At 56.8% G+C, this 19,527-nt stretch overlaps 1 protein-coding gene across 2 annotated transcripts; it reads left to right on the forward strand.

The window, feature by feature from the left end:
* Window positions 1-16,802: 16,802 nt before the first annotated feature.
* On the forward strand, window positions 16,803-18,296 carry LOC118531192 (pancreatic progenitor cell differentiation and proliferation factor). Of its 2 annotated transcripts, none has more exons than XM_036085126.2 (5): window positions 16,803-16,966; window positions 17,283-17,433; window positions 17,586-17,663; window positions 17,760-17,856; window positions 17,935-18,296. In XM_036085126.2, exons 2-5 carry the CDS (start codon window positions 17,379-17,381, stop codon window positions 18,047-18,049), a joined length of 345 nt encoding a protein of 114 aa, XP_035941019.1. In that variant the 5' UTR covers window positions 16,803-16,966; window positions 17,283-17,378; the 3' UTR covers window positions 18,050-18,296. The 2 variants fall into 2 exon arrangements, with proteins under 2 accessions (XP_035941019.1, XP_035941012.1); XM_036085119.2 differs by having other exon boundaries at window positions 17,353-17,433.
* Window positions 18,297-19,527: the final 1,231 nt, after the last annotated feature.

The raw sequence follows: 19,527 nt of genomic DNA on the forward strand, positions 1-19,527 counted from the left end.
AGAACTTACAGTCAGCTCGGAAGGCCTGAGCCAGGCCCGTGTTACTTCTGGACAGAAGCCAAATGGGTCCCACCTGTGCTCCTCCCCTCCCCCTCCCCCTTGCCCTCCTTCTCCCAAATCTGAGCCACCTGTCACAATGGCCCCCATAGCAACGAGGGGTATGGGTGTGTGTGTTGGGGGGGTGGGATGAGCAAAGAAGAGGCCCATCAGCCTGGTGCAGCCTCACAGCCCACCTTCTGGGGAGTAGGGCAGGGGGAAGGGGTACAGGCGGGCCCCCTTAGTCCCCTCCCGATGCCCCCAGGTGCCCCCAGCCATGAGCTGTTTGGGGAGACACAGGCAGCCCCCTCTTTGGCTGGCTGAGGTTTCATGAGCCTGGGGAAAGAAGATCCAGCTAAAATTAACCGTTATCAAGCTGTCAGCCTGGAAATAAACCCTGCTCCTATTGGCTGCCGGTGATGTCACTGCTTGGTTAATAATAACCTGCGAATGCATAACTGACCACCTGTGCATGTGCCTTCCTGTGGGGGCCAAGGCCAGTGGTCACCCTGGTAGCTGCTGCCCAGGCAGTGGCTTGGGGGCAGGGTGGGGGTCAGGGCTGAGAGCACCCTCCAGCCTTGGGGGGTCTCAGAATGACCTCAACTCCTGGCCTGGGGTGCCAGGCTTCCCTCTGACCCCAGGACATCCGTGCTCACCCTCCCCTGTGGGGTCAGTCTCATCTCATCTCCCAGCCTACCTGGGCAGCACGACCCAGGACGGCCTTGGGGACAAGTTCCTCCCGCCCCCAGCTCCCCGCCGGGGAACTGAGCTGCCCGTGAGGCCGCAAATCAAGTGTTCTCCATGGCGAGGAGGCGCTCTTGGCTGTTGAACTTCCCTCAGAAAAGTAAGATCACGGCCCCAAATCAGAGAAGTCCTTGCCCTCCCAACCCCGCCCCCCCCCCCCCCCCCGCCTCCGGGGGTGGTGGGCGGGGCCGAGCCCTGGCGGCGCGGCCCGGGGGCGGGGCCGGGGCTGGAGAGGGGGCGGCGGGCGCGCCGCTTGCACCCCAGCTAGACCCCAAGGCTAGGCAAGGGCCCCACCAAACGGCCAGCCCAGTGCTGGGTGCCTGGGTCAAGTGGCACGGGGCGCTGGTGACTTCCTAGACAATCCAGGCCCCCACCAGGCCACCCTAGGAAACCCAGGGAGTCTGGGAGGGTATGAGGCCGACCTCAGTGTGCCAGGGAAGCCCAGGGAAGGGGACGGAGCCCCTCAGAGAAGGGAGAGGTCAGCCCGGCCTGCCCTCTCCACCGCCAGCACTTGGGCCACAGGAGCTGTCTGTGGCCCCGTGGGTACCTGCCCAGCGCAGCAGGACCTGCTGCCATGATGACAGAGCGCAGCTCGCTGGAGCAGGTTACTGTCACCTGTGCTTGGGAGGGCAGCGTCCTGCCAACTCCAGGGCTCCACCCCTGCCCAGCGCCCACCTGCTTCCGGGGAAGGGGTCTGGCGGGCTTTGCCCTCTGAGCTCCCGGAGAGTCCCGGGCTCCAGCCTGGCAGCATGAGGAGGGAGTGGCCAGGCCCTCCCATGAGGTCCACTGCAGGCTGCGGGGCCCCTGGAGAGCCCAGGGGAGGGGCCAGCCTCTCTACGGTGGGACAGAGAGACAGAGGGAGAAGCTGGGGAGGGTCTGCAGGCCCACTGCCCTCTCCTCAGGTGGTGGAGGCAGAGGCCACGGTGCTCAGTTCAAGGAGGAGCGTCTCCAGGTGGGACTGCCCTGGGGACCCTGAAGCTCCTTAGCAACTCTGGACCCTATGTTCTCACCTAGTAGATAGAGCATCCCTGCACTGGGCGATTGGGAATAACCTGCCCGCAGAGCAGGAGGCCTCGTGGGTGTCCTAGGGTGACAGCACAGGAGGCTGTAGGTGGCATCCTTCTCCCCATCAGTGGTGGAAGCCCAGAGCCTCCCCTTCCCCGGGAAACACACACTGGCCAGACCGAGGAGGCTGGCCCTTGTCTGGGGAGGAGGCCGGGGGGACTGTCCTTGGGAATATTTAGAGAAAAGTGCACGAATGACCAATGTACCTGACCACCCAGATAAGAAATAAACACCCCCTCATGCCCTCCAAGGTGACCGCTGTCCTGACTTCCTAGACCACAGATCACGTCGTCTGCCTGCAAACTTCATAGGCATGGTCTGTGCAGTTTGGATCCTTGTGTCCGGCTTCTCTCGCAGGCCCCCGGGTTTCAGACATTCCTCCGTGCCGTTCGTCTTCACTGCTCGGTAGCGTTCCATTTCCAAGTTCGAACTGCCACAAAGCCGTCTGTCCCCCTGTGGATGCTCTTGCGCGAGTATACCCCAGGGGCGGAGCTCTGAGCCACTGGGTGTGTGTTCCTCCAGTCATTCGCTTACGGCCTCTAGGCTCAATCCCTGCCCTGTGCTGAGGGACAACGGTGAGCATTTCTACTTTATGGGGAGCAGATGCATTTTGTAGGGCAGGCAATGAAGGATGAACTTATAGCTGAGAGAAAATTGATACCTGGCTTTTTTTTCTTTGACTATAAGGAAATTTTCCTTTCTTTGCACATCCAGTAATTTTTGGCTGAAGTCTGAAGACTCTGGATCCTGTTCTCTTCCTCTGAGGACTCTTGGTTCTTGTTTTAGCAGCCATTCGATCACTGGACCTGTGGGGCTTGTTTTCATGCTTTCATGCTGGTCTGCAGAACACCCCGCAGGTCTTCCAAGCCCCTCAGGTCGGTAAGATTCAACTTTCAATCTTGGTCCCCAGCTCTTCGTGGGGCTCAGCTTTAACGTTTCTTAGATGGTCTTAGACTAGACATTACTGTAGGTTGTAGTCTTTTCTCTCTCTCTCTTTTTTAAGTTTTTATTTATTTAAGTAATCTCTGCACCCAACGTGGGGCTTGAACTCAAGACCCTGGAATCAAGAATCACATGCTGCATGACTGAGCCAGCCAGGTGCCCCTGTAGTCTTTTCTCTTAAAAACATAAATCCAAGTCTCTCCACCCTAGCTGGGTCCAAACCCCAGTGCTGCCCAGCATGGCTTGTCTTAGGGTATTTTGGTTCCGATCTCAGCCAATGATAGACATAAACTAATTGTCCCCCCAGGATCCATGCCCTGGAATAATTTCTTCCCTGTGAGTGCAGAAGGAAGCTGTGGCTTGCATCTAGCCAATGGAATATGACAAAGGTGGTGAGCCCCGACTCCCCTGATTGGCCTCCGTTATTTAAGACTCTATCTTGGCAGATAGACCGGAGCGAGGGACTCTCCTACCAGCCTTGAAGAAGTGAGCTACCAGGATGTGGAAAGGCCAGTAGGGGCCACATGTCAGGAGACTGTGGGCAGCCCCTGAGAGCTGAGAGTGGCCTCCAGCTGTCCGTCAAAAGAAAGTGGGGACCTGGGGCGCCTGGGTGGCTCAGTTGGTTAGGCGGCTGCCTTCGGCTCAGGTCATGATCCTGGAGTCCCTGGATCGAGTCCCGCATCAGGCTCCCTGCTCAGTGGGGAGTCTGCTTCTCCCTCTGACCCTCCCCCCTCTCATGTGCTCTCTCTCTCTCATTCTCTCTCTCTCAAATAAATAAATAAAATCTTAAAAAAAAAAAGTGGGGACCTGAGTCCTACAGCCATGTGACCTTAGAAGAGCCTCAGAAGGACCCCGACAGCCTGACTGAACCCTTTTGAAACCCTGAGCAGAGGCCCCAGGTAAGCCATGCCTGGACTCCCAACCCCAGAGCCAGGTATGTGTAATAAACGCATGTTTTATAAAGTCCCTGAATCTGTGGTAATTTGTTATGCAGCAATAGATACTAGTACGGAGACCACAGAATCCGCCATCTGGGAAGCCTCCAGTGGCCTCCCCCAGCCTGAGCCACAGCCTCGAGCCACAGCCCATGCACTTCCACATGCCGAGCAGCTCCCCACACGTCAGCGGGCTTGCGCACCTGCCTCTCAGCCCACTTGCCTCCGCCCTCTGCCTGGAGCGGTGACCCGCCCGTGGGCCTGCCGTCTGGGTCCACAGCCGCTCGTGGAGGCGGGCTGGCCGGCTACCTGCCACTGCTCTGTGGTCAGAAGCAGAAGCAGAAGTAACACGTGTCCATTTTTTATGCTGAAACAACTTCAGACTTAGAGAAAAGTTGCCAGAGTAGGTGTCCCAAGCGTTGCCTCCGTCCACACCCGCCGATCGTCGATGTCCACGGACCTGTGTAGTCATTCTCTCTCTCTCTCTTTCTCTCCGGGTCTATACATACTCTTTTTTCTGAACCACCTGGGAAGAGGTTGCCTAAGTCACTGCCTTTGTTCCTCAGCAGCCGAGTCTGTATTTCCTACGCACTTCAGTCCTCAGTCCCGGTCCCAGTGGTGCCCCCCCTGCCAGTGGTGCGGCCCGCAGCTCTGTTTTCCCCTCCAGGACCACACGCTGGCTTCACACGCACGTCCCCTTTCATTGGAAGCAGCCCCTCTGCCGTGTGTGTCTTTTGTGACACTGATGTGTTTTAAGAGCTCAGGCCAGGTGTCTTGAAGATGGCCTTCTCTTGGCTTTTCTGATGTTTCTGCACCAAGAAATTCAAGTTTTATTTTTCTGCACAGAATTCCAGCAGAGCAACATGGATTCCTCCCAGCGCATCCGAAGGGAAGCTGCCTGACATCAGTTTGCTCATTTGTGCTGATGTTATCCTGCGTCACCCAGGGAAGGGGGTGGCCACTAGCTTTTTCTATAGTAAACTTATATTTTCCCTTTGTAATTATTAGCTAATTAATGGGGATGTACCTTGGGTTCTATAAATATCCTGTTCCTCTTCAAAATCCCTCTCTCAGCCTAGCACTCACTGATGACTCTTATCAATTTTTACCATGATGGTTCTGCTTTTTAAATTATTTTTTTTAGGGGCGCCTGGGTGGCTCAGTCGGTTACACGTCTCCCTTCGGCTCAGGTCATGATCCCAGGGTCCTGGGTTCGAGCCCCTCATCGGGCTCCTGGTTCAGCAGGGAGCCTGCTTCTCCCTCTCCCCAACCTCCCTGCTCGTGCTGTCAAATAAATAAATAAAATCTTCAAAAATAATAATAATAAATTATTTCTTGGGGCGCCTGGGTGGCTCAGTCATTAAGCGTCTGCCTTCGGCTCAGGTCATGATGCCAGGGTCCTGGGATCAAGCCCCGCATTGGGCTCCCTGCTCCGCGGGAAGCCTGCTTCTCCCTCTCCCACTCCCCCTGCTTGTGTTCCCTCTCTCGCTGTCTCTCTCTCTGTCAAATAAATAAATAAAATCTTTTTAAAAAATTATTTTTTAATTTTTATCTTTTTTAGGGGCGCCTGGGTGGCTCAGTCGTTAAGCGTCTGCTTTCGGCTCAGGTCATGATCTCAGGGTCCTGGGATCGAGTCCCTCATCGGGCTCCCTGCTCCGCGGGAAGCCTGCTTCTCCCTCTCCCACTCCCCCTGCTTGTGTTCCCACTCTCACTGTGTCTCTCTCTATCAAATAAATAAATAAAATCTTTAAAAAAATTTTTTTGTCTCTTTAAATTATTATCCAGAGAACTCCTTGGGAAATATACAGTTATATGAATGTTAGCACATGTCCAGATTCCTATAGCTACATCGACCAGGACACAGAGTGATCCATCCCCCAAAACCCTCCTTCTCGCTCTCCGGCTATACTCAGACCTCTCACAGCTGATCTGTCCTCTGCCAGGCGAGCACTGTCGTGAGACCAACACGGAGACGGAAACGTATGCTACCCGCCTCTGGGCAGGGCTTCCTGCACTCCGCATAACATCTGAGATTCATCTGGGTGGTTGTGTGTCAACCATTCATCCCTTTTTGTCAGTGAATAAGATTCCAGGTGTGGATAGACCTCTGTTTACTTCTCCGCTCCTCCCCTGAATGACATTTGGGTGGTTTCCAGTTTGGGCAGTTAGGAATAAAGCTGCCATCGGCCTTTGTACACAAGTTTTTGTATGAACATGTTTGGGTTTCTCTGGGACAAATGGCAGGAGTGGGGCTCCTGGGTTGTGCGGCAGGTGAATGTTTAACCTTTCCAGAAACTGCCAAGCCCGTCTCCAGACCACGGTCCCGTCCTGCATGCCCACAGCGGGGTGTATGAGCCCCAGGTGCTCCGTATCCTCAGTAGCCCTTGGAACTGCTGGTTGGATGGTCCTTTCAGCTGTTCTTGTGGGCGTGTAATGCCATCTCGTTGAGGGTTTAGCTTGCATTTCTCTGATGGCTGATGACATCGAAGAGCTTCCCATCCGCTGATGGGCATGTCCTCTTTCATGAAGTTCTGTTCAGGTCTTTATCCCTTAAAAAAAAAAAAAAACTTTATCAAGATATCATCTACATACCACAAGTACATCCATTTAAAATGTATAATTCGGTGGCTTTTGGTGTATTTGGAGTCGTGCAACCATCACCATAAACCACTTTTAGGACATTTTCATCACCCCACAAGAAAACTTGTAGCATGTGGTGACCACTCCCATCCCTCCCCTACCTTAAACCAAGCCCACTATGGATTTGCCCGTGCTGGACATTCCATATAGATGGAGTCACGTGACGTGTGGTCATTCACGGCCAGCTCCCTTGCACGTGTTCAAGGCCCTCCCATGCTGCAGTGTGTATCAGCACCTCATTCCCTGTTTTAATTGCCAGATGATACCTCGTTGATTAGTTATACCACATTTTGTTCATCTTTGACCACATGATGGACATTTGGATGCTGCTGTGAACACTCATGTCCGAGTCTGCTTTGTGGACGTCTGTTTTCATTCACCCAGGGTAGGTGTCTAGGAGTAAAACTGCCGGGCGAGCATTCCCAACCTTTCAAGGAACAGCCAGACTGTCTTCAACAGCAGCTGCACCATCTTGCTTCCCGAAGCAACACCGGAGGGTTCTGGTGTCTCCTCATCCTCACCAGTACTGGTTACTGTCAGTCTTTTTTTTTTTTTTAAGATTTACTTATTTATTTGAGGGGAGGGGCAGAGGGAGAAAATCTCAAGCAGACTCCCCGCTGAGTGCGGAGCCCAATGTGGGGCTCGATCCCACAACCCTGAGATCAGGACCTGAGCCAAAACAACATCGGTCGCTTAACCGACTGAGCCACCCAGGCACTCCCGTCTGTCTCTTTGATTACAGTTATTCTATAAGCATAAATGACATCTCATTGTGAGTTTGATTTGCATTTCCCTAAAACCAATGATGTTGGGCACCCTTTCATGCGTTTATTGGCCATATATGTATCTTCTTCAGAGAAATGTCTATTCAGATTCTTAGCCCAATTTTTAATTGGGTTGTATATTCTCAGTGTTGAGTTTTGAGAGTTCTTCATGTATTCTGGATAAAAACTCTTTGTTAGATATTCAATTCGCAAATATTTTCTCCCTGTCTGTGCTTGTCTTTTATTCTCTTAACGGTGTCATTCCACAGAACAAAAATTCTCAATTTTGATGAAATCCAGTGCATCCATATTTTTCTTATATGGATCATGCTGTTCATGCTTTTGTGATTGGCTAACCCCAGGTCACAAAACTTTCCTCCCATATTTTCCTCTAAAGTTGTATAGTTCTACATTTCACATTTTTTTGAGGATTTTATTTATTTTATTTATTTGTTTGAGAGAGAAAGTCAGGGGAGGAGCAGAGGGAGAGGGAGAAGCAGGCTCCCCGCTGACGTGTAATGACGTGATCCCAAGACCCTGGGATCACGACCTGAGCCAAAGGCAGACGCTTAACCAGCTGAGCCACCCAGGTGTCCCTACATTTCACATTTAGATACATTACCCATTTTGAGTTAATTTTTGTGTAAGATATGAGATTTAGGTCAAGTTTTATTATTCTTCCATAAGGATGCCCAATTCTCCCAGCACCACTTATTGAAAAGATGATACTTTCTCTGTTGAATTGCTTTTGCATCTTCTCAAAACACAGCTGGACATGTGCGTGGGAGGGCTGTTTCTGGACACGGTTCTGTCACATTGATTTATGTGCCCATCTCTTTACCAAGACCACTCTGACCTTATTGTTGTAGTTTTATAACAATTGCTAAACACAGTGTGTGGGAAGAACGGTCTCTCCAACAATGGTGGAGGGACTGGGTGGTAACTGGGAAACACATGAGAGAGAGTGAATCTAGACCCCCTACTTCATGCCAAATATGAAAATTAATTCAAAATGGATCAAAGGCCCAATAAAACTCTAGAATTGTTAGAAGAAAACATGGATGTATGTCTCCAAGGCCTTGGATTTGGCAGTGGTTTCATAGATGTGGCACCAAACACATGGGCAGCAAAAGAAAAAATAGGTAAACTGGACTTCATCAAAATTTTAACTTTTGTACAAAAAAGGACACAAGAAAGTGAAAACACAACCTACAGAATGGGAGAAAATATTTACAAATCACATTGGAAAAGGGCCTAGTATCCAGCAAATATAAGGAACTCTCACAATTCAATAACAGAGGCACACAACTCAATTTAAAAATGGGCAAAGGATCTGAATAAACATTTATCCAAAGTAGATCTGCAAACGGTCGATAGGCGCATGAAACGATGTTCAATGTAATTACTCGCTACGTACCTAATAACGGATCAGCAAAATGTAGGAAGCAAAACCGACAGAACTGAAGGGAGAAGCAAACATTTCTACAGCAACAGCTGGAGACATCAGTCCTCCAGCTGCCATAATGAGTGGGACAAGCAGACGAAGGTAAGTAAGGAAACAGAGGACTTCACGCCACAAACCAAGCAGGTCAGAGACGCACACGGAACACGCCACCCAGCGGCACCTGCGGACACCCGGGACGGTCTCCAGCAGAGACCGGATGTCAGGCCACAAATTAAGTCGCAGTGGATTTTAAAAGATATTTCCACGAAGGATCTTGAGCCACAATAGGATGAAGTTAGAAACCAGTAGCAGAGGTAACACTGGGAAATTTTCAAGTTTGTAGAAATTAGACAACATGCTCTTAAAGGGGAAGCCACAGGACTCTCAGAAGACACTTGGAGATGAGAGAAAAGGAAAACAGAACCTACCGGAACTTACGAGATGCAGCAAAAATAGTGCCGAGGAGGTTATTTATGGCGATAAACACAGGTGAAAGCACAAGAAAGGTCTCCTGTCAACATGGTAACGTTCAGACTTAAGAAACTAGAAAGACAAGCACAAGCTAAACCCTAAGCCGGAGGCAGGAAAGGAGATAAAGACGGAGGGAGTGCGAGGGCGCCCTGCCCAGTGAGTGCTCCATCCACAGCCAGACCACTACCACGCGGCCCCACCCACAGGAGGTACTGAGGCCTAAGTCAGGGGGACGAGGGGAAACGGGGTCGGGGGTGTGTTAGTGTTAACGGGGACAGAGTCTCAGTTCCACAGGATGAGCGTGCATGGAGGCAGGTGGCAGGGAGGGCCGCACAACGTTGGGAGCGCATATAATGCCACGGAACCACACGATGAAAAATGGTTGACGTGGTAAATTTTGTTCCGTGTATTTTCCCACAGCAGAAATTTTTATGAAAAAGAGAAAGTACTGAGCCATGGTACAGTGTGGATGAACCTTGACAAGACCAGGCCGAGGGAAAGAGGCCAGACACAGGAGACCACACACTGTCTGATTCCACGGAGACCGAAGGCAGGTTAGTGGTCGCGGGGCGGGGGGTGGGGGGCTGAGGGCGGCTGAGGGGGCGCGAAGAAGAGGAGCGGGGGATGGTGGCGCAACGCTGTGAACGTGCTAAATTATTGGCACGGGAACTTTACCCTCAATGAAAGGACTTGGGTACTGCAATTTCGCCATATTCTTATTTTCCAAAAATGTTTCAGTTATTACAGCTCATTTGTCTTCTCACACTAATTTGGGGATCTGCTCGTCTAGATCTTCAGAAATCTTGCTGGAGTCGTTATCGGCACGCATTAGGTCTAGACATCGATTTGCAGGGAATGGACGTCTTTACTGTGTTGAGTCTCTGTTTACTTAATCTTCTTTGGTCTCTTTCATTAGCATTTTATTTTTGACATACATAAACATTTTGCTAGGCTTATACCTAAGTGTTTCATGGACAGAGGGTATCTATTATAAACGGTATTTCTTGAAATGTCTGTTTCCAGCTGTAAATTGCTAGCATATAGACAGACGACTGACTGACCGTGCATCTTGCTCACCGCGTTTATTCAATCAGCTTTTTTGTGGGCTCCTTGATGACAGACCATCGTGCTGTCTGTGGACAGGGATGGATTTATTTCTCATTGTCAATCCGTATGCCTTTTGTTTCTTTTTCTTGCCTTATTGTCCTAGGACGCCCAGCAGGTGTTGAGTAATTTCAGCAAGAGTGGACATCCCCGCCTTGTCCCCGGTCCTGGAGGAAAGACGTGGTCTTTCTCCATCGTGCACAATGCTGGACGTGCTTGCTGTCAGTTCTCCATCAATGCTCTGTGTTAGATTGAAGACCTTCTTTTCTATTTCTCACTTGCTGAGTCGTTACCATGAATGGATGTTGGGTTTTGCCAGCGCTCCTTCCCCGTCATCTGATGCGAGTACTCACAATCGCTTGTGGGCGCGTTTTTACAACAGCGGCTTTAAAGCCTCTTTGTCAGAACGGCCAGCATCTGGGCTTCTCAGCGCTGTGTTTGCTGCATTGTCTCCACTGTGTTGCGTTTTCCTGGTGCTTTTATGCCCAGTAATTTTGGATTTTATCCTGAAGTTCAGTATTTTTAATGAATGAACTCTTTTCGGTTTGTTGTGTGCCTTGGGTTGAGTTTCAGAGCACTAAAATGGTTGTTTCTGATAGTTCTTTCCAGCTTTATAGTTGCGTTTTGGGGAGAAGGTTTGTTGACCTCCTCACCCCTTCATGCTGGAAATCCGTAATATCTTTTATTACTCAATTCACGCTTTCATCAAATATATTTATTAAATGTCTACTGCATGACGGATTCTTTCCTAGCCATTGGGAACACAAGAGATACAATCTCTATTCCCGTAGATTGTGCTTAACAAACTAGCAAACAAATTAGGTATTTCCAGCAGTGAAGAGCACTATTAATAAAGATCACGTCTAACCTTCACTGAGCACCTGCTGCGTGCTCGGTACTGTCTAAGCATTGACGCGAAGCATCTTAACCTCAAAATAGCACGTGAATCAGGCTCTTTCCATTTCACAGGTAAGACGACAGGAACGGCGGCTGAGTGGCTGCTCCCAGGACATCATCTGGCCACACAAAGTGCCCCCACGTAGTAAGCATTCACCAAATATTAGTCAGGAGCTTTATTTTCTTCTGCAAATGGTGACATCACCCACAGAGGCTCATGCTCGTGCTAGGGAATCCGGCAGTAGCTGCCCTGGGGAAGGAGACTTCTGACCCGAAGGTGGGGGGCAAGGTTGGGCTGCTGTGGTCTCAGTGGGGAGCCTCCTTCTCCAGGAGTAAGCTGAGCCCCGGGAGCCCCAGCCCTGGCCTTGCTTCACCCCAAACACCTGCGGCCACAGTAACAATCCAGGCCCTCCAACAGCAACAGTGCCCGGTCACCAGGGACCACTGTGAGCCCTGCCCCTCCCAGCACAGCTGTTAAGAAGGCACCGTGACCGCTCCCATTCTCCCCAGAAGGGAGCGGAGGCTCCAGGATTCCAGGATGTCACATGGCTGCCGCACTATTGGGAATAGAGCCCCGATCCCAGCGACTCCAGGGCCACCCTGCGGGAGCCTGTGGCCATCAGCCATGTGTCCAGCCACTCGGCCTCCAGCAGAGGTGTCCCACCCACGTGGGTGTGACCAGACTGGTGCAGCATGCACGCGTCTGGCCCACCGGATGATCTTTCTGCCACCATTTTCCCAGTGGCTGGAGGCTCAGGGGCTGCTTCCCGACACAGAACCCAGCCCTGCCCACCCTGAGCCCCTGACAACCCTCCACGCACAGGGGCCACCGTCCCCTCAGAGACAGTGGAAGGGAAGGGCTGACCTGTTGTTACTGCCCAGTCTAAAGGGCAGCGGCCGGCTGGTGAGGTCCCCAGGTGGAGGCTGATTCCCCCCCAGGTGGAGGCCGATTCCCCCCCATGGAGGCCGATTCCCCCCCAGACCTCACAGCAGGTGGAGGCCGATCCCCCCCCATGGAGGCCGATTCCCCCCCAGGCCTCACAGCCGGCAGAGGACTATACCCCCCCAGGTGGAGGCTGATCCCCCCCCCCAGGGCTCACAGCCCCAGAGCCGAGGTCCCCCCTGCGTTGGAGCCACACCTGGGGGCCTCCAGCAGGACGACGGCCCTGACTCTGCTCTCGGTGCTTCGGAGGACACAGACGGGTCCACAGCCCACACGGGGCCATCCCATGAAGTCCACGCACAGGCTGGGGATGGACGCCCCCCTTCCTGGGCCCCTGACGCTCAGGGGAGGGACTGGCATGCCCGACCCTCTTAGCTTAGTCAATGCAGCTTTTATGTTTACACTGTGCAGAAAAAACACCTCCTTTCCGATTTTCTGTTCTTGAAGACGCTGGTGAGGTTGAGGATGTGGTGGATTGTGTCAGGCTGGCCCAGCCGGCTGCAGAGACAGGAGACGCACTCCTCCAGGGAAGGCCTCGCTGCCCGGCTGGGGGTGGTCAGCACCTCACTATCAGCTCCTTCAGGGTTGGACTTGGCCACAGAGCCCCCTTGCCTTGGGACTCCCTCCGCCGGGCAGCTCTGACTCGGTGTGGGGGTCGGGGGGAGGCCCTGCCAGCTGAGCCTGACGTGGGTCACCCCAATGGTGCCTTCTCGCTCTAAGGCTCCCCACTGGCCCCGCCGCCCCCGCCCCCTCACCTCCCCCACAACACGCACCCTGCATCTCAGTCTCCATCCCAGTGTCTGCTCCCGAGACCCTGGCCTGTGACACTTCTACAAGAGGGAACCCCAGAAGGGAGGTGGCCACGGCCAGGTTGAGGCCAAGTGCCCTGCCTGCCCAGGCTGCCAGACATGGCCTACCACAGGGTGACCCTTGGCATGGCTGGCCTGGCCCTCGGCCCTGGGGATGGGCTCGGGGGCTCTGCCCAGTGTCCCACAGCCAGCACGTGTCTGCACCCACCGGGGGGGTGTCCTGTGGCCTGAACAGGTGCAGGAGGGCTGGAGCGCCGCTGGGAACGGAACTGAATCCCATCAAATCGAATTGCAGAGCACGGAGTGGATCATTACCACGCGGTTGTGGGATAGGCTCTCAATCGTGCAACAGGGAGAAAAATCTCAGGAAGTCACAGCTCCCAACTAGAGAGAGGCCCGGCCTGAGAGTTCCTCCAGATCTCTGCTCTGAGCGTCCGAAGCGTCTGCCCATCTGATGGGGGCGGCTCTGCCCGGGATGGGGTTCTGGAGAAGGAGGGCCAGGCCCCTCTCCACTTCTCCCAGAACCCTCTGCCCCCAGGGGCCCAGGCCTACGCCCAGGCTGAGGAGCCCCCAGGAGGCCTGGGCCCTGGATCTGCTGCTATGGCAGAGTTCTCCCGCGGGCCGGCACTATTTGTGAGCCCACGGCAAGGAGGAGCTTTGAGGCCCCCGGGGCAGGCCAGCCCAAGCTGCAGGGCCACGTGGAGGGAGTACCATGCTGGGTGTGCCCAGTCTGGGGAGCCACTGGGACATCTCGCCCACTGCTCCCCCCCAGGAGGCCGGACAGAGCTTCAACCCCCCCACACCTAGAGCCCAGCGTGCCAAGGCTCCAGGGGCCAGGGCTCCGGGTACTGCCATAGCAGCTTCTCAACCTCTGGGGACTGAGCCTGGGGCGGGCGGAGCGTCCACTCACCCACCTCTACACACACAGGCCTTGCACTGCCTGGCATACAGTGGGCTTCCGATGAGCTCCGGATGAACAGATAGATGGGTCTCAGCCAGGAGGCCCGACAGCAAGGCCAGACCAGCCTCCAGCCCCCAGCCTCGTCCCGCAGAATCCCTGGGAGCCCTACACTGGCCCCATCCTTCTGGGCAGCCCCCAAGTCCCAGCTCTCTCTGCTCAGACCCCACAGGATGGGTCTGCCCCAGGGGTCCTGGCTGACCTCCTGCTCCCACTGCTGCTCTCCCCACCCCCAGGGAGTACTCAGGCCCCCAGGGATGACATCAGCCCTCACTGCCCCCCCCAAGCTGTGCCCCTGGTGAATAACCACCATGCCCGGATTCAGAAGAGGCACCTCACTGCCTCCAAGACTGTGGCCTGGCCCCAAGCCCTAAACCCACTTCCTGGCCCTGTGAGCTGTCCAAGGTCCTGGGCCGGCCCCTCCAGCTGGCCTCTCAAGCTTCGGGCCCTGAAACCACAGTCCTGTTGGAGGCGTGAGTGAGACACACCACGACTCAGCCACGGACCACGGGGACAAGGGAGTCTAGGGAAGGGGCAGAGCCCTATGGCTGAGGATCCTTCAGAGAGGGACAAGCCTGGGTCTTACCAGAATGTGCCTCCCTCCTGGTATCAGCTGCACTGACCAATCTGCCTGCTCAGTGACCCTCGGGGGCTACCTTCCCAGTCTCAGGTCCTACCACTGCCCCTCCCCATCCCAGGCTCTACGAGCTTCCCTGCTGGTCCCTCCCCCCATCGCCACCTTCCTCAGACCCCGCTGTCTTACCTCACCAAGTGGGGTCCCCCTGCCCTCTGGACTGGCCCTTCCACTGCAAGGAGCTCCGGTCTGCCTGGCTGAGCCATTTGCTCTTAGTACATACTCAACAGATCCACGTACTGAGCACCAGAACAGTGCAAGGTCTGAGTTAGGGCCCGAGAACCCCCTTCCCACAATTCACTCAGACACCCCTCCCCAGCATCCCTGCCTGGCTCTCTGTGTCCTTACTGGGCAGTGAAGGCAGGTGCTGTTGGCCTCAGTTTCCCCCACAGCACCCAGCATACAGCTGGCACTCAGCCTCCCCAGCCAGCTTTGGGAACCAAAACGCCAAACCCAATCACGCTCTAAGCCCACCGGGAGCTGCCCCTAGCTCGGGATGGGGCCCAGAGGCTGCCAGCACACAGTCGTGCTCCTCAGGGGAAGGTGAGTCAGGCAGGGACATGGGCACCCGGCAAGTTAGGTGGGTGCGTGCTGGCCTGCTGGGCAGGGGTGCTCTGCCACGGACTCCAGGCTAGCATGTGGTCAGGGCCTGGCTCCAGGGCTGAGACCAGAGGAGAGAGGCAGCTCCACGGGGCCCCGAGCAGAGCTGATGGCAGCACCCAGCACGGGCCCCAGAGAGCCCGTAACCCAATGGTGTGGCTTCGGTGCATTTGACCCACTACCAGACTCTGGGTTTGGTGAGTGCGAGGGTGAGGCGGGGGGTGGCAAGTGTCCCTCAAGAATTAAACTTGGTTTGCACTGAAGTCACACCTAGCTTATGATCCAGAACTAGCCCCCTGAACAGGGACAGGAAGCCAGCCTGGAGACACTGAGAGTCAATGAGAGGGGAAGGTCACCAGCCGTGAAGCAGGCTTTGGGGACGCAGCAGAATGTGAGTGAGCCGGCAGGTACACACGCCCCTCCTGCGCAGTCATGGTGTCCCCTTCATGTGTGCGATCCTGCTGACCCTGCGTGAGAGCCCCTGGAGCAGGGGACTGGCCCTGGGGGAGGGATGAAGGAGGTGCAGAAGGAGTGAGCATGACCCAGCCTGCAGCTCCCCTGAGGGTGCCCTAGGCCACACTGCTGCCCAAGCCAGGTCATGGTCAGAAAGTCTGACAGCCCTGACCCCCACCCAGCCAAAGGGTCCTGTCCAGGGCCTGCCAGGCCCTCCCCTCCTGAGGCCTTGACTTCCTGTCTGCTAAGTGAGAAGTTGGGCTGAGGCCCAGGAATCCTGGAGGGGTGCTTGAGGGGGTGTGAAGATGGGGAAGGCCCGGCGGAAAGGGTTATGAGATCTTCTGGAAAGGGTTATGAGATCTTCCACGTGGCTTCTCCCTGAAGCCCCCACAGACTTCTCAAGACCCTCCCAATCATCAGGGAAGAGACCACCCAGCCAGGGCCTAGAGAACAAAGAGGGAGGTTGGGGCTTGGGGCCTGTGAGAAGGGGTGAGAGCTGATTTCCACAACACAGAAGGAAGTCGTCCTCCTGACTGGCAAACCAGGGTGTGGCAAGGCCCCAGACTCTTCAGGGGAACATTCTGGGGTTGCCCCAAACAGGGGGCGTCTGTTTCCAGCTGCTGGAGACACCCCAAATAACAGCTCTTGACCTCCACCCGCTCCAATAAGCCTCCCTCTCTGCCCCTGCTGCCTTTCCACTCCCACCCTCTCCTGCAACCTGGGCCTGGCGGGCAGCAGGCTGCAGGGAGGCCGAAGCTGGAGGCTACGGTGTGGGTTCCAGAGCCACCAGAACTGGGTGGGGGACACCTGCTTTGAAGTCCAGAAGGGCTGCAGGGCTCCACGCACACAGTAGCTTCTGGCTACAACCCAGTGCCCACCGCTGCTGCGGGTCCGCAGAGCAGAGGCCCCCGTCTGTCCTGGGTGAGAGTGGGACAGGCTCCATTCCCAGGGGAGGAGGCCAGAGAGAGGGACACTGCAGAGGCTGGACCTACCGGGCCACCGTCCAGGGCCCCCACCGCCTCCAAACGGCTGGAGAGGTGGAGACAGGGTGGACCACCTCGGGTCCCGGAAAGGTGGACAAGCCTTGCTCCGGGACGGGAGAGAGGCTTCCTTCAGGGCAGGGGAGGTGGCGGACAGGCCCTGCTCCAGGACGTAGGAGGGCGAGGCCGCCCCAGATTGGACGACACCGTGGGGCTGGCCTTCCACCAGGGCCGGCCTGCGAGAACCGTCGGGGGCGGGGCCTCGCGGAGGCGGGAGGCGGGGGTGGGGTGGGGGGGGAACGGTCTTGCACAAGCTGGTCTGGGCCGGGCTGGGGCGGGGCCTGGCCCGGGGGGGGGGGGGGCGGGGGGGCGGGGGGGGCGAGGGGGCGGAATCCAAGCGGGCGCGTCCGCGCGTGCGCACCCCGCGTGCGCTTCGGTCGCGGAGCGGCCTTCGGCGGTCTCTCCTGCAAATGGGCTCCGTGGTCTAGCGTCCCCGTCCCCGCCACCTGTGATCGCGCGCCGAGGCCCTCGAGGGGTCGTCGCCGAGGTGAGGACCCGGGCGGCGCGGGAGTCGAGTCGAGGGGCCCGAGGGGGCTCGCCGCGGCTGGGGGGACCGACCGACTGGCGGACGGAAGGCCGGACGGCCGGGGGCGCGGGGTGGGGGCGGGCCGGGCCGGCGGGTTCCCGGAGCCCCAGGTCCGCGGCCCGGCGCACAAAGCGCCTTTGTTGCGCCCGCGCCGCCGGTTCGGGCCGGTTGGCGCCGCCCGCGACCTGCGAGACCGCCCCGGCCGGCCGGGCCTCCGCCCCCACTCGGTAAATCAACCCGGCGGCCCTGACCCCGGCGTCTGGATGGGGGGGGACAGCCCGAGTGGGGAACGCCCTTCCCGAGCGGCATTGGTGACCGGAGGGGCACCCCGACCCCTGCGTGCGCAGGTCCCCACCAGCCCGCAAGCGACGGCATGGCAGCCATCCCCTCCAGCGGCTCGCTCGTGGCCACCCACGACTATTACCGGCGTGAGTAAGCCCCTCGCCCCTGCCCTGCAGGTCTTCTCTGGGAGGGGGGAGGGCTGCCGAGGACCCGGGGCTCTGCCTAGCCGGCGCTTGGCCCGGTGGACAGGGCAGGCCGCTCGGTGCCCTGCGGAGCTGACCAGGCCTCTCTTCTCCAGGCCGCCTGGGCTCCACTTCCAGTAACAGCTCCTGCGGAAGTGCGGAGTATGCTGGGGAAGCCATCCCTCACCACCCGGGTGAGTGCAGCTCCACCCCCCTTTGGTGCGGGGCACCATCGGGGCATCCCCCCCGGAGCGGGCAGCAGCACCACGACCCCACTTTGTTCCTCTCAGGTCTCCCCAAGGCCGACCCGGGTCACTGGTGGGCAAGCTTCTTCTTCGGGAAGTCCACTCTCCCGTTCATGGCTACAGTGTTGGAGTCCCCAGAACGGTGAGGACACATTCCTGGGGGCCAGCATGGGACATGGGGGCAGGTGGAAGCCGCCTCTGACCACAAGCTCTCCCCCAGCTCGGAATCTCCCCAGGCCTCCCCTGGCACGATCACCTGCGACTTGGCTCTGGAAGCCATGAGGAAGCAGCCTGGTGGCCAGCCTGGCAAAACCAACACAGGGCCGCCATCCTGAGTGGCCACCGCAAGGCTTCAGGAGGCGCTAGGCTCAGCCCCTCCCTCCCCTTCCCTCCCTTCCCCATAGACTAGGCAGGCTGCCGCAAGCAGAAACAATTGGGTTCTTTTATATCAAAATAGCAAAACACCCAAAAGGAAGTTGAGAGGATCCTACTCTTTACTCTCCAAGCCACATGCAAGCCTTCCTCACACCCTGGAACCATGTGCCTTGCACCAAGTGGAAAATAAACTCCAAGCAGCCAGTAGCCCCGATGGTGTACGTGAGCTGTGTGCCCCCCGGGCCTGCATGCCCCCCGGCCTGCGGTCAAAGTCACCAAATCCTTCTCAACCTCATTTCTTGGCGGGGGCGGGGAGTTGACCTTGCCCCTTGGGCCTTCCTGGGGCCCCTCACTGGGGAGCCACCTCTCAGGTCTGGCCCAGGTTCACGCGGGCGGCAACTTCAGCGAGTATGGGGCCTTGGCACCTGAGAAGGTGGGGTGCCTTGCCGTTTCGGGGAGCCTGGGAGAGCAGGCAGTTCTGGAGTTGGGACAGGAAGCCTCCTGGGCAGCCACTGAGGTTTGAGTCCTCAGACTTGGCCCCTGGCCACTGGGGAAAGCTGGGCCTCTGCCTGTGGGTTCAGGAGTCGCCCCCCACCCCGGCCGCCCATTTTGGCCACACCAGGGAGGGCAGGGAGGGCAGAGGACCAAGGCTGGCCCAGCTGGTGTGGAGCAGTTCCCTGGGCCACGCTGTCTCCAGGTGCCTTCCTAGAATGGCGTGGCCTCTTGTAGTCCATTGTAGGACACACTCTGGGCACAGGGACCCGAAATTAACGCTGAGTGGTAAGGGGGATGGGGTCGTTCCAGAGGGGCCTTCTCACCCCAGGTAACCCGGCTTTGGACACATCCAACCAGGGACCTGGGGAGGGTGTGGCCGTGCCACCCTTTACCAGGCTCCCGGGGCAGGCGTGACGGGGGGGCTGGTAGTGCCCACACACTCTTACTGCTCAGCAGGGGTTAACCCAGGTCCGCTGGTCAGGAGGGCAGCTTAGTGAGGGGTGGACGGGGGCTTAGTGTGAGGTTAGGGGGCCCGGTCTCGGCTCCTGCCCTTCCCTCCGTGGGGGGCTGTAAATAGCTGCACACGTCCAATCCAAGGCTTCACGAGCCTGTGGCCCCCGAGGGTTGCAGCCACCGTCCTGTGCGCCCCGGTTGTGTCCAGGCAGAAGGCTCTTCCCACCTCCAGAGGGACCCAGAGTAGGGGGAGGTGCCCCAGAGGATAGCCTGAGCACTACCCAGCCTACCCAGTGTCCAGATGAGTCCCCCAGGGCTCCTGTGGGCAGCTGCTGATGGCCATGGCAGGAAGATGGGGATAGTCCCTAGCCCCCGGTAGGAGAGAGCAGTGCCCCACCAGCAAACAGCCCATCTTCACGGAGTCCTGGGAAGTCCATGTTCCCCCCCAAGTCAGGAGACGGGCACAGGCCAGGTGGCATAGGGTGAGCCC

The sequence above is a fragment of the Halichoerus grypus genome, chromosome 10, assembly GCF_964656455.1.
Source record: "Halichoerus grypus chromosome 10, mHalGry1.hap1.1, whole genome shotgun sequence".
Lineage (NCBI taxonomy): Eukaryota > Metazoa > Chordata > Mammalia > Carnivora > Phocidae > Halichoerus > Halichoerus grypus.